The sequence below is a fragment of the Eurosta solidaginis genome, chromosome 2 (assembly GCF_040869045.1).
Source record: "Eurosta solidaginis isolate ZX-2024a chromosome 2, ASM4086904v1, whole genome shotgun sequence".
Classification (NCBI taxonomy): domain Eukaryota; kingdom Metazoa; phylum Arthropoda; class Insecta; order Diptera; family Tephritidae; genus Eurosta; species Eurosta solidaginis.
The window spans coordinates 42,462,077-42,475,940 of NC_090320.1; the positions used below are offsets into that span (position 1 = coordinate 42,462,077).

Here is a 13,864-nt window from a genome sequence, read left to right on the forward strand (position 1 = left end):
GGCAACCCTAAATGGCAACCCTACTCAAAAATGTCCCTTTTGTAATGCGGAGTGAAATACCTTTGGTTTGATATCCATATAAATTTTGAATAGGTTGCAACCTTGTGAAACATTCTGAGTGGCAACACCTAGGTAGAAAGTCTTAGAAGGTGATACGTTATCTCTGTGTCAAATTTCATTTAAATCGGTTGAGCCGTTCCCAAGATCGTTCGGCTATACAAACAAACAAGAATTGCTCGTTTAAAGTAATAAAATATTGTTACGAATATTAGAAACACTAAGCTGTACTGCCATCTCTAAGCCGATGCTAAGCAGTGACTGTATGCACATCAATAATTCAATCATTATGTCTACACATATGTACGTACACGCAGCGGAGAAGCAACGCACAAACACATGCAGATATCTTATCTGAGATATGCAATTATAATTGTGGAAGTGTCACTCAGAAATACACGCGTATGTGAGAGAAGCTGTAAAAATTGTGCATCTGTAGTTATAGCTGAGAAACTTATAGCAGATAACCAACTAGTACATTCTATAACAGAACCGCCTAGAAATGTCAACGAGTAAACCAAACAGTATAAAAGGCGACACCAGTAGAGGCGCGAGAATCAGTTTTGATTAAGCACGCTATCTGTCCAGCAATAGTAGAGTTATTTATTGTGAAGTACTTTAATAAAGGCGATTTTGCATTATTAAATATTGGAGTTATTTATTCAACAGTGTAGTGATTCGAACTTAGCAGAAGTTGCAAATAAGAGGATTTGCAGTAAATTCGTTACAATATGTATGATTGTTTACTATACCATGGAGAATTTTTACGCCCCTTTGTGCAGACTTTACTACAGTCAGCAAATATGTGTTTAATAACTTAAATTGATTAACACTTAAAGAGCAGTTATTATAATTTTGCTTTATTCCTATCATTGCATATTATACAAGAAAAGTGTAATAAAATTTCCCATTTGTAACAACAACGCAATAATTAATATATTAGTTTTTATATGAATTTCACAGCTTGGCCCACGAATCTATGTATGTATGTAAGCCATTTTAACGATTTTGCCTTTTACAGTGACCGCAAATTTTTCTTTAGTGACAAAGTGATGTTCTTTAAAACTGAAAATTCAAAAATTAATTGAGCATTGATACTGATATGAATAATGGGGTATATGTCAGGTCAATATACAGTAAATTTCTTGTTACTGATGTATGGGTATATACCACTACTTAAACAAAACAAAACTTAAACTGTAAGCATTTGCACTTCCAGCAATTTTCTAGAACTCATGTATGTGTGTCTAAAAATAAACGAGCGCACTTTAACAAATAAAGCAGTAGACGAGTACTAGATTTGAAAATTTGAAAAAGTAGGTATGAGTGCTGGTCAATATAAGCTGTCCCAACAATTTAAACTAAAATTGTGTACGAAATTGTGATAGTTTAGAAATGTATGTATGTAGGTGCATATGATGTAGAACAACTAACGATATTTTGTAATGTATACTAGCATACATACATACATAATACATACATTTGAACAATATACTGAGGATATGCACAAAAATCGACGTTTTACAAAATTTTGTTTCTGATTTGTTTGCTCCTGATATTTTGCATTTAATCCTCAAGAAATATATGAAATAAAGTGAAATTAGCTGAGTGCCTCAAAGGTTGAAAAAGAAGCATTTTGCAGTATGATGACACCTTTTTCAGCAGCAGATATGCAATAAGCAAACTTACATGGGTAAATGCATTCTTACATATGTATATACACATAAATATGCATGATTTTATGTTTGTAGTTATGTTTGTACTAAAATTTGTTGTATTGTACTATTTGCAAAAATTATTTAGCATTGACTGATAGTTTGGACCAAGTTTCTCACACACGCCTACCCATTCTTACACATATATGCAGAGATTTTGAGAATAACTTTTACTATACTAGATATTAGCAGCTGACCACAAGACCATAAAGAACATTTATGCGTTTGACAAAAGTTACGAAATGGAAATTTACGCTTACTGCTTTTGTATGTTGACCTGTTAGAGTGATTTTTTAGAGAATTTTATTTAAAAAATTTTTTTAACTTTTGTTTTTGTCTTGCTGTTGAAATATGTTGGCCTGATTTAGGGATTTTTTAAAATTTTTACAATTAGATTTTTTTTTGTGGTGTGTTATGTTGTTGGTAATCTTATTAATATATTACAGTGACCTCTTTTGTACATATTTTGAAAAAGCTTACCACAATGAGTTATGTATGCTGTATGTTGGACCTGTTAGAGTGATTTTTTTTGAAATTTTTATTTATGTAACAAAAATTTTTTTTTGTGGTCTGTTATCTTATTGGTACATTTTAATATTATAGTGAAATCATGTATCGATATTTTGACAAAGCGTACCACAGTGAGAAGAGAAGCTCGGCCTAAAATCTCTGCGGAGGATGTCGCGCCATACATTTATTTATTTATGCCACAGTCTGTTGTGTTTGCTGCTATCTTATGTTGACCTGTTACAATGTTTTTTTTTTTTTTTTTATATATATAAATTTAAGCTTTTTTCTTTAACACGACTTTCTGTTGAAATATGTTGCCCTGAGGTAGCGCTTTTTTATATTTTTATAGCCTCAATTTTAACAAATTTTTTTTTACAAATTCTACATACACAAGGTGCAAAATATATATGTGACCCGGCTTATGAAAAGGTGGCGTATGACTCAAAAAAAAAGAAAACCACTAAGAAACTGAAGAAATGCACTGTTCATCTTTATCAGCTGTTTCTCGCAATTACTGTTTTGAGTCAAAAGCCACCTTTTCATAGGCCGGATCACATATATTTGCTTGCTTCTTCAGTATGTTGACCTGTTAAAGTGATTTTTTTTAGCTTTTAAAAACTAAATACTTTTTTTTGTTAAAATATCTTTCTGATAGAATATGTTGATGTAGCGAGTTTTTCATATTTTTATGCCTTAAATTTTTATTAATTTATTTTTTGGTTTTGGTGACTTGATCAATTGTTGTTTTTTTTTTTTTTTTTGTCTTTTTTTTTTTTTTTTTTGACCATAAAATTGTTTCATTAAATACTTACGAAAAACAGTACAGTTACAGTTACGCATTTGACAGAAGTTACGAAAGAGACAATTTCACTTACTGCGTTCCTTTGTTTACCTGTTAGAATGATTTTTTCTTTAATTTTTTATTTAATCTTTTTCTTTAACTTTTTACTTCTTTTTTTGTTAAAACTAGCAACACGTTTGATGAAGTATGTTGCCTTGATGTGATTTTATTTTTTATTTTTTTAACCTGAAATTTTCGCCTGAAATTAGAGAAAAACAAGTAAGAAAGTCTAAGTTCGGGAGAAATCGAACATAACCAGCTGTACACTTGAAATGCTGTTGTTGTTTGTTTTGTGTGCTTAATAGTGTTACAAGGTTGTTCTGAACTAATTTTTCTTCGAGTTATGGCTCCCGAAACATAGAAAATTGCGTGGCACGGCCCATTTTCTAAAATTTGAAGTTTTTCCTATTTATTGTTATAAATCCATTTGGGAAATGAAATATCATTAATATAAAGCTCTTATGGCAAAGATATAGCTTATTTTGTTCGTACACGACCCTTTTAAAAATCTTTTATATAACGTGGGCGTGGTGCTTCCCCGATTTTGTTAATTTTTTTTAAAAGCATTCCTCATAGTAAAGGCAACCCCTCTGCCGAATTTTGCTACGATAGATTTAACGATTTTTGATTTATGATTAATAATTATTTGTAAAATTGATTTTATCACAAGTGGGCGGTACCACGCCCATTTTAAAATTTTTTTTTTAATTTTTATCAAGAGTCTCAATATCAGTCCACACGTCAAATTTCAACATTCTAGGGGTATTATTTACTAAACAATCGGGTTTATTGTGTTTTCCAAAATGTTATATATATAAAAAGTGGGCGTGGTTATCTTCCGATTTCGCTCATTTTCAATACCAATATATCCTGGGTCCAGGTAAGCTCGCGTACCAAATTTGGTGAAGATATTTCAACATTTACTCAACTTATCGTGTTAACGGACAGACGGACGGAGATGGCTCAATCAAATTTTTTTTCGATACTGATGATTTTGATATATGAATGTCTATATCTATCTCGATTCCTTTATACCTTTACAACTAACCATATCCAATCAAAGTTATAATACCCTGTGTACAAGTACAGCTGGGTATAATTACAAACGGCGATGGTTAATAGGACATGTTTCTGAATTTCACTTCTTCACCAGCTAGCTTGTCGGGTGCTGAGTATTGAACTCGAAATCTCCAACATCCATACTTTGTACCAGTGTAAATGCAGATGCCTTTATCCACTCAGCCACATGAATGCCACGCTGCTCGCTTTTTTTTTTTTTTTTGGATATAAATGACACTGCATTCGCAAGCTTCTTATAGCAAGGTGCTTAAAAGAGCCCTTATACTGCCAGGTTGTCTAAATTCACTTATTCAATTCCGTTATTTGCAGAAATGTAAATTTTTTTTTTTCATGGCACCACGTCAGGCACAAAATTATTAATATATATTTGAAAATCCAATATATATCTTGTTGCCATGTTTTTTCCACTATCCCGTTATGGGTAAAATTCCCGTTCGTATATAAAACACATTTGATTTTTATGGCGTCTCGCCAGATACTCCGTTAGTTTATGTTACAATATCCCGTTACATTTTGTTAGTATATAAAAATAAGGTTAGGTTTTTAAATGGCACCACGCCAGTTTTCAAATGTCACTGATTCCTATTAGGAGTGCATAAAACCGCCCTAACTCCAGGCCAGGGAGACATTGCATCTCCTAACTCTGCCAAAACGCCCGAGGAAGGCAAAGCAGCCAACCCTGAGAACTATTTTACTATTCCACTCAACGCAAAAAAGCCCGAAAAAGTTTACGTTGAGTCGAGGATGACACCGCACGTCCACTCACACGTAAAGACAAGACCGGAATGCCGCTGCTCGCTTTACAATTAGTCTCTAAGTGTTGCCTTTAGTGAATATTCCTTTATTCGCCATTCAGGTACATACTTATCCATATGCTTTTTAATCCTAATTGTGTGGAATAATTATAGGCGCGCTCCAAGAGCTTAGTAACGTTGGGTTTATAGCATTGCTTTTATAGGCGGTACTTCTGCTGTTCACTATTATATAAATATTATTATCTGTATTTAAAAAACTTTATATTTTTTTTTGTAATTCTACGTACACGTTTGAATAAATCTAAAGTGATTTTTTTTTTTTTTTTTTTTTTTTTGAAATTTTTAAAACTAATATTTAAATTTGTTTTCGTTAAAAAGACTTGTATGTTGCTCTGTTATATCTATCTATATATACAAAAAGAAGTGTACATTTTGATTGTCACTCCATAACGAGAGAATGGATAGAAAGATTGCCATGATATTTTTAGGATAACTTAATAGGAACACGGAGAGTGTTCGTGAAAAGTTTTTTTTTTCGGGAAGTGGACCAGGGACCCATTTATTCTAAACCGTCGTATATATGGCTCGATTTGCCTGAAATTTGGTATGTAGGTAGCGTTATATCTAGAATAAAATGTCGGTTAACTTTTCTTCCGGGAAGTGGACCAGGATACATATTGGTGCTAGGGTCTCGAGAAATACGACAAAAAGTGGACCCGGGCGCCCCTAGAATGTGTTTATACAATATGGATATCAAATGAAAGCTGCTGATGAGTGCTTTAGTACAGAGTAGTTTTCATAACTATTGGTGACTAGGGTCCCGATATATAGGCCAAAACGTGGACCCGGGCACCCTAGAATGTGTTTATACAATATGGATATCAAATGAAAGCTGTTGATGAGTGATTTAGTACAGGGTAATTTTCATACCTATCGGTGACTAGGGTCACGAGATATAGGCCAGAACGTGGACCCGGGCACCCCTAGAATGTGTTTATACAATATGGATATCAAACGAAAGCTGTTTAGTACAGGGTAGTTATCATACCTATTGGTGACTAGGGTCTCGAGATATAGGCCAAAACGTGGACCCGAGCACCCCTGTCTGTATTTTGGATATCAAATGAAAGCTGTTTCTGAGAGCTTTTAAGTAATTTTCATTGTGATATTCGATTTAGTCGCATCAACCTGGCAAAACTGATAAATATGAATGCGAAGCCGAAATAAAGACATGAATTAATAATACCTACATACTTTACATACGTCCTATTCCATTTGCCTGAATTTGGTATATAAATTTTCCTATATTAGTATTTCCGATGCTTTTTTCCGGGAAGTAGACCAGAGACGGACTGGGACTGGGATTAGGACTGGGTCTGAGACTGAGACTCGGAGTGGGACTGGGACTGAGACTCGGAATGGCACAGGAACAAAATACATACCACCCTCTGGGACTGGCAATAAGATATGAAGAAGAATGAGAAAAACTTGAGAGAAGAGAAAAGATTGAAGGAGACTGAGAAAGAGATAGAATGAGACGAAAATGGAGATAGATGAAGCAAAAAATACGGAGGGAGGAGTGAATATAAAGATTAGGAAAAACTTTAGAGGGGCGAGGGAGAGTTAGACGGAAAAAACTTATTAAACTGTATGCAGATATACAAATTTAGGGCAGAACAACGTCTACCGGGCCTGCTAGTTATTTATATTTTTAACTAATGTACTAAGACTATTTTATATTTTTCCACTTTTTATACTCAGTTGAGCAGAGCTCACAGAGTATATTAACTTTGATTGGATAACGGTTGGTTGTACAGCTATAAAGGAATCGAGATAGATATATATATCAAAATCATCAGTATCGAAAAAAATTTTATTGAGCCATGTCCGTCCGTCCGTCCGTTAACACGATAACTTGAGTAAATTTTGAGGTATCTTGATGAAATTTGGTATGTAGGTTCCTGGTATCGGCCTATATCGAAAATTACGAAAAATGAAAAAAATGACATAATTCTATACCAAATACGAAAAAAGGGATGAAACATGGTAATTGGATTGGTTTGTTGACGCAAAATATAACTATAGAAAAAAACTTTGTAAAATGGGTGTGGCACCTTCCATATTAAGTAAAATTAAATAAGTTCTGCAGGGCGAGATCAAAAGCCCTTGGAATCTTGGCAGGGATACTGTTCGTGTTATTACATATCACCCTGGTCCACATTTTGGTCGATATCTCGAAAACGCCTTCACATATACAACTACCACCACTCCCTTTTAAAACCCTCATTAATACCTTTAATTTGATACCCATATCGTACAAACAAATTCTAGAATCAGCCCTGGTCCACCTTTATGGCGATATCCCTAAATGGCGTACACCTACAGAACCGTGGCCCCCTTAAAATACTCTTTAATACCATCCATTTGATACACATGTCACACAAACACATTCCAGGGTTACCCTAAGTTCATTTTCCTTCATGGTGATTTTCCCTTACTTTGTCTCCATAGCTCTCAACTGAGTATGTAATGTTCGGTTACACCCGAACTTAGGCTTCCTTACTTGTTATAAATAATATTGTTGGCATATCGTGTTCGACCTGATCATAGATTCCTCAGCATATTTTTCATACATATATTTTTTTTTTGTAAAGACAACTTGCTGACTAAATATAAAAAGTGATTTTTTTACTTTTGAAACCTTAAATACTTAAGTATTTTTTTGTTTTATTTATTTTTTTAGAATTTATTGTGGTTGACGTATTATATATAATATCTCATCTGCAGATTTTTCCAAAATTTTCTAATTTTAAAAACCTTCAAAATTGTTCAGTACAAACTTGCAATAGGAATATAGGGACATGGAATGATTTTTGTTTCAGTAAAAATTTTTGAAATCTTTTGATGCATTTTGTTGTTGCCAAAAATAGACATGAGGCCAAATTTTGGTTCCAAATTTTTTACCAAATTTTACTTTCTTTTTTTTTTTTTTTAAACCTTTTCAAAACTTATTTTTTTGTTTTTGAGCTTTTTTTTTTGCGAAAAACTTTCTAATAAACTATCTGTGACAACAAGCCATAACTGCCAAAGTAATTTTCAATAGGTTTTTACATATACACCTGTGTTGCAAAAGCAGAAGAATATTTTGGTTAAACTGAAGCTGAGACTGATGAAGAACTGAACCTGATATAAAGGCCCAACAAACATTTAGGTTAGAAAACGATTAGGAGACAAATCGAATTCTAATGTATTTCTCTAAGGTAGAAGATTAGAGGACGATTTCCGAAACTGTCGTGAATTATAGCATTCTCGACAAAAAGGGGACTTCGTTCTCGATAACGAGAAAAGGGTTAGAATTATAATCGAATTCTAACGTCAAATTCAAATGAGTTTCTAATGAGAATTTTGAAATGATGCGGAATTAAGTTCAATTATTTAAAATCAGCGAAATTTTCATTGTTTCATTATATCAAATACGTTTATTTGGTTATAATCTTATGTGTTAAGAAGGAACATATTTCAAAGGCTTTTTCTATTATAATAAAAGAACAAACCGTACTTAAAGATTGAGCTCAGCGTTGGTTTGAGGTGCGGATGAAGAAGCGTTTTCTTCATGCCATTCAAATAGCACTTCAATAATCTGCTCGCTTTCCTTTTTTAACTTTTTTTGATTAATTTTCACTTACTAGTATTTATTATTATAAATAAAAAAAAACTTATTTCGCAACTTGTAATATGTCCACTATTTTTATTTTGTTTGTATAACACTAAGAATGAGTGATCATGTCGTGCAAATAATCGATAACTGTGACAATAATTATAACATCGCATTTCTAGTGTTATTCGAATCGTTTCACAGTCGAATTCTAACCTAGTTCTCTAACCTAGTTTTCGATTCGAAATGCATTAGAGAACTACATTAGAATTCTAATATAAAATTACAATATTTCTCTAACATTAGAAACCGTGTTTGCTGGGGGTCTATCTCTCAATTCAACCAAAACTGAACTGGTTTCGTTCATTAGGAAATATAAAATACCTGTGTTGCAGCTGCCGGTGATAGCGGGCAAATAACGCAAATGAAATGAAAGTAAGGGAAATAAAAGGAAAGGAACGAAAAGGGCAGGAAAAGGAAAGGAAATAAAAGGAAGGCAACGAAAAGGTTAGGGAAAGGAAAGTAAAGGAAAGGAAAGGAACAAAAGGAAAATGAAAAAAAAACGGGTAGGGAAAAAGCAAGATTAAAAAAATAAAGTTTATCGATTAGTTATCAGCATTTCAGCGACGAGTTATCGAAAATTATCGATATATTATCAAGTCGATATATTTGTTATCGGAGTTTCACCAATTTTTTATAGGCGTATAATCGTTTGCTGTCGCCCCTATCTTAGCAAAACTCAACCGCCTTAGGAAATTTCGTTTGTAAGCGTAGAATATGTAGGGGGTACGGAAATTTGTATCGATTAGTTATCAACTTTTCATCGACGAGTTATCAAAAAAAATTATCGATGTATTATCAAGTCGATATATTTGTTATCCGAGTCTTACCAATTTTTTATCGGCGTATTATCGTTTTTCTCGCCCCTCTTTAGTTATTTGGCAAGCCCGTCGAGCATATGCCTACCATAAAATATGTCTAAGTAAAAATCATCCGACTTAGGAAATGTCGTCCGTCGTAAGGGTAGAATATGTAGGAGGTATAGAAATTTGTAGAAAAAAAAAATAAAAATTAAATAAATAGAAAGCTTAGCGTCACAAATGGAATCAAATATAGGCCTCAATCCTTTGGGGGGTATAACCCACCAGGTTATTGTTATTATTATCAGCTCGTGTTCTCTTTTCCCCTTCTGAGGAAAAAACATTGTTATGTTTTCAAATTTATTTATTTGCTTGTTTATATCGTTAAACGCACGTGTATAATTAATTACATTTCACGTTTTCTCATGGTTAATGTTAGTGGCCATAAAAGTTTTTCTTTTGAAACGAATAGTGTAAAGTAGTCAAGCGAAACTCATTTGCCAAATTCACTAACAAAATGTGGTCAATGAACATTATTGCATCCTTCCACCGATATCTAACACACAAAATTATTAAAGTTATTATTGGTTAGTGTTTTTTATAATTTTTTAGTTTTTTTTTTTTTGCTACAAATATAAATTTTGGTCAGCATGCCTTTTGGTTTTTGAATTTAACGTGGTCAAGCGCTCGTTTTCTTGCTTATAAGAATGAATTGTAAAAATATTTTGCGGAATTCTGTGCCCACGTCCTCCTAAAAGAGAAAAATTAGCGTTACAATTATTTACTTCAGAAGAAGTCATTGGAATATTTAATTCCAAGTGCTTGCATGCTGAATTCTTACTTCTTATATTAATTTGGCCCGAATTAAATTCAAGTGAATTTCCATCAAGCTTCCCTTCAAATTATGTGGTTTTCTAATTTTGCTTTATTTATATTCGGCAATGGGCGGCTGCCGTGGTGTATTGATAGCGTGCTCCACCTACCACACTTAAAATTTCGGGCTTACGCCCCGGGCAAAGCAACATCAAAGCAACATCAAAGTTTAAAAAACAAGTTTTTCCAATTAGAAGAGAATTTTTCTAGGGGTGGCCGCCCATCGGCACTGATTTGGCAAGTATTCCGACTGTATTTCTGCCATGAAATGCTTCATAGTGAAAACTCAACTGCCTTGCAGATGCCTATGGAAATTTTTAGGAAAAATTAAAAAGAGCACGACGCAAATTGAAAGACAAGCTTTGTATAAAATCTCTTCTGGGATTATAGCGCGTTCCATTCATTTTATAATCGAAAACAAAGATTGAGTTATCGTTTTTTACTGGTTTTCTTTCGCAAATGTATCGATTTACTATCGAAAATATATCGATTATCAATCAAAAAGTTGTCGGTGTTATGTTTAGTTATCGATCTGTAATGAAAAATATATTGATTTCTTATTCGAAAATTTTGGTCTTTTTTATAAAAAAGTTATAGTTTCGAAAAGTTATCGAAAAATTATCGATTTATCATACAAAAGTTATTATTTTGTAATCGTAGTCCTATCAATTTTTCATAAGCGTGTTTTTGATTTGTTATCGCAAAGTTATCGCTTTTTTATCAAAAATGTATTTATTTTTTTAAAGTTATCGATATGTTATGAAGATTTTTGCGACTTTTAATCGAAAAGTTATTGATTTATTAACAAAAAGTGTTTGATTCTTAGTTGGAAAACTGCGAACATTTAATTAAAAAGTTATCGGTTTGTTATAGGTGTGTTACCAATTTGATAGTGGGTTGTTCTCGGTTTGTTAACAAAAAGTTATCGATTCGAAATATATAGATTTGCTATAGAAAACTATTGATTTACCATACAAAACTTATCGATTTGCTATTGAAAATGATCGATAATTAATGGAAAAGTTATCGATATAATATAAAATAATTATCAATTTGTTAACGTGTTACAATTTATTAGAAAAAGATAAAGGAAAGGATTTGCTGTCGAAAAGATATCGATTTGCTATCGATTTTTTGTGAAATATTATCGATTTCTTGTCGAAGTACTACCCATTTATCAGGACGTGTTTTCAATTTGTTATGAAACAGAAACCGAAAAAACTTAAATTTTGAATCGATGAAACATCTGTAACCCAGTCGAAAAACCCGATAACTCGACGCTAATGACCCGCTACTGATAATAAGTCGATAGTGAAACCATAGCTTGTTCGTATTGGTCGAAAAATCTGAAATCATTATGTAATGTTCCTCTTTTTATCATTTAACTTCAACCCACCACTGATCAAACTCTAGTTAATTTAAGCACGTTAGTTTTCTAGACGTAAATCTATATATTTACACATCAAACTTAACGAGTACTTGGTACTCACGCCTTTGGGGTGTGGATATTTCAGGATTGAACACATAATCCTCAAGAGAGTCAATGCAATCACCTTAAAAACAGGATTTTTCGAGCTATATAAGGCTGGGTTCACATAGTGACTTACACTTTAATCTTGTATACTACATAGTATAAAGTTCCAAGACGATATTATTTACTAGCTCAAGGACAAGTGATCAGAATGAGCCTCTTGCCTAAATTTTCGTTTATTTGCATGCTGAAAAGCAACCTACAGATGGCTGCAACTCAGGTTACCAGAACTCCTAAGCTAATTTGTCCTAGAAACTAACACCGAATAAATAAATTTTTATCTTTCAGGGCTATTCGTTAGTTAATTTATTTAACTTTTTTAGCCTTATATATTCGAACTAAAGAAAAGTCCAATTTTTTCATAACTTACTTACGGCTATTAATAAAATTCAGTATTTTTACTTACCCTTAATCTGGCAGCAGTCAAAATCTGCTTACACGTGATCGGATGAACAATCGCAAAATAACGTTCCATGCATATCACCACAAGTATGAAAATTGACGCTGTGTAACTGAGAGAATGCACAAATTGATACATGCGGCATAAAAATTCGCCAAAGACCCAGCTGCAAAGATAAAAGTATATGAAGGTATTTAAATTTTATTCAAATTTAATTTCTACTTAAATCAGCAACAAAATATTTTAAATTACGAAATGCATATAAATACGTCATTTATCTTAAGGCTTATACATATTTTTTAGTTATTCAGAACAAAATTTTCATCTCCATTAATATTGCGGCGAATGTTAGCACCACTATGCTGTTAGTAAATAATCACAATAACAACAAAACAGCAAGCAGCCTCACTTATGTACATGTACACATTAAAGCAAGCAGCCACACTTATGTACAAGGCAACGAAGAATATTCCATACACCTAACCAGCAGCAACTGTTCTAGAAGGCATGTTTTTGAAACGTCTAGACCTTAGGAGAAATAAGCGAACGAGGCAACAGAGAGTATAAAAGCAGGGCGGTGCAAGCGATAATCAAACAGTTTTGATTTGATCACGCTTTTAGTGCAGTACAATTGTGAACTACTACTCCCAAAGTAGTCTAAATAAAGACCATTTTGCAATACTGAATATTGGAGTTATTTATTCGACAGTACATCGAGTCGAACGTTAGCAGAAGATGTATAATTATCAGGATCCCCCCCCCAAGATTCGTTACAATATTTATACGCTTACAAGCGCAGACATCGTAGAGTGTATGGAGACAAGAAGTACGTCGTATGTCCACATCAAACACACAAATCCTCATTGCTCACATGTCACGTTCTGAAGCGGCAACAATTAAAGCAGCGAATGCATGCGCTGTCACTATTGCGACTAAGTTTAAACCAAGTATTCATATTACGTGCATGAATGAAATTTATATGTAGTGTATATTTAAGTGTGTGTTGTGTGATTGTATAATCTCGCAGTATGCATATATGCACCATTTGTATGCGGCTCATTGCTTGGTCACATACAAGTTTGCTTCATGGACGCCATGGCGTATGCGTAATATTTAATTAACATAAATTCTAACAAATTATATAATGCATACGCGTTTCATGCAACCAAGAATGTCGACATTCAGCCCGCCTCATAACAAATCACACTTTAGTTTTTATACTCAGTTGAGCAGAGCTCACAGAGTATATTAACTTTGATTGGATAACGGTTGGTTGTACAGGTATAAAGGAATCGAGATAGATATAGACTTCCATATATCAAAATCATCAGGATCGAAAAAAAATTTGATTGAGCCATGTCCGTCCGTCCGTCTGTCCGCTAACACGATAACTTGAGTAAATTTTGAGGTATCTTGATGAAATTTGGTACGTAGGTTCCTGGGCACTCATCTCAGATCGCTATTTAAAATGAACGATATCGGACTATAACAACGCCCACTTTTTCTAAATCGAAAATTTCGAAAACCAGAAAAATTGCGATAATTCATTGCCAAAGACAGACAAGGCGATGAAACTTGGTAGGTGTG

General features: G+C 33.3%; 1 protein-coding gene across 14 annotated transcripts in view; it reads right to left on the reverse strand.

The window, feature by feature from the left end:
• The window catches only part of LOC137239611 (uncharacterized), a 667,247-nt gene that overhangs the window by 279,158 nt on the left and 374,225 nt on the right, over positions 1 to 13,864 (reverse strand). For all 14 annotated transcript variants that reach the window (XM_067765110.1, XM_067765109.1, XM_067765121.1 and 11 more), the window contains one exon: positions 12,284 to 12,443. In XM_067765110.1, the coding sequence (XP_067621211.1) occupies positions 12,284 to 12,443 (160 nt within the window). The remainder of the gene's footprint in view (positions 1 to 12,283; positions 12,444 to 13,864) is intronic.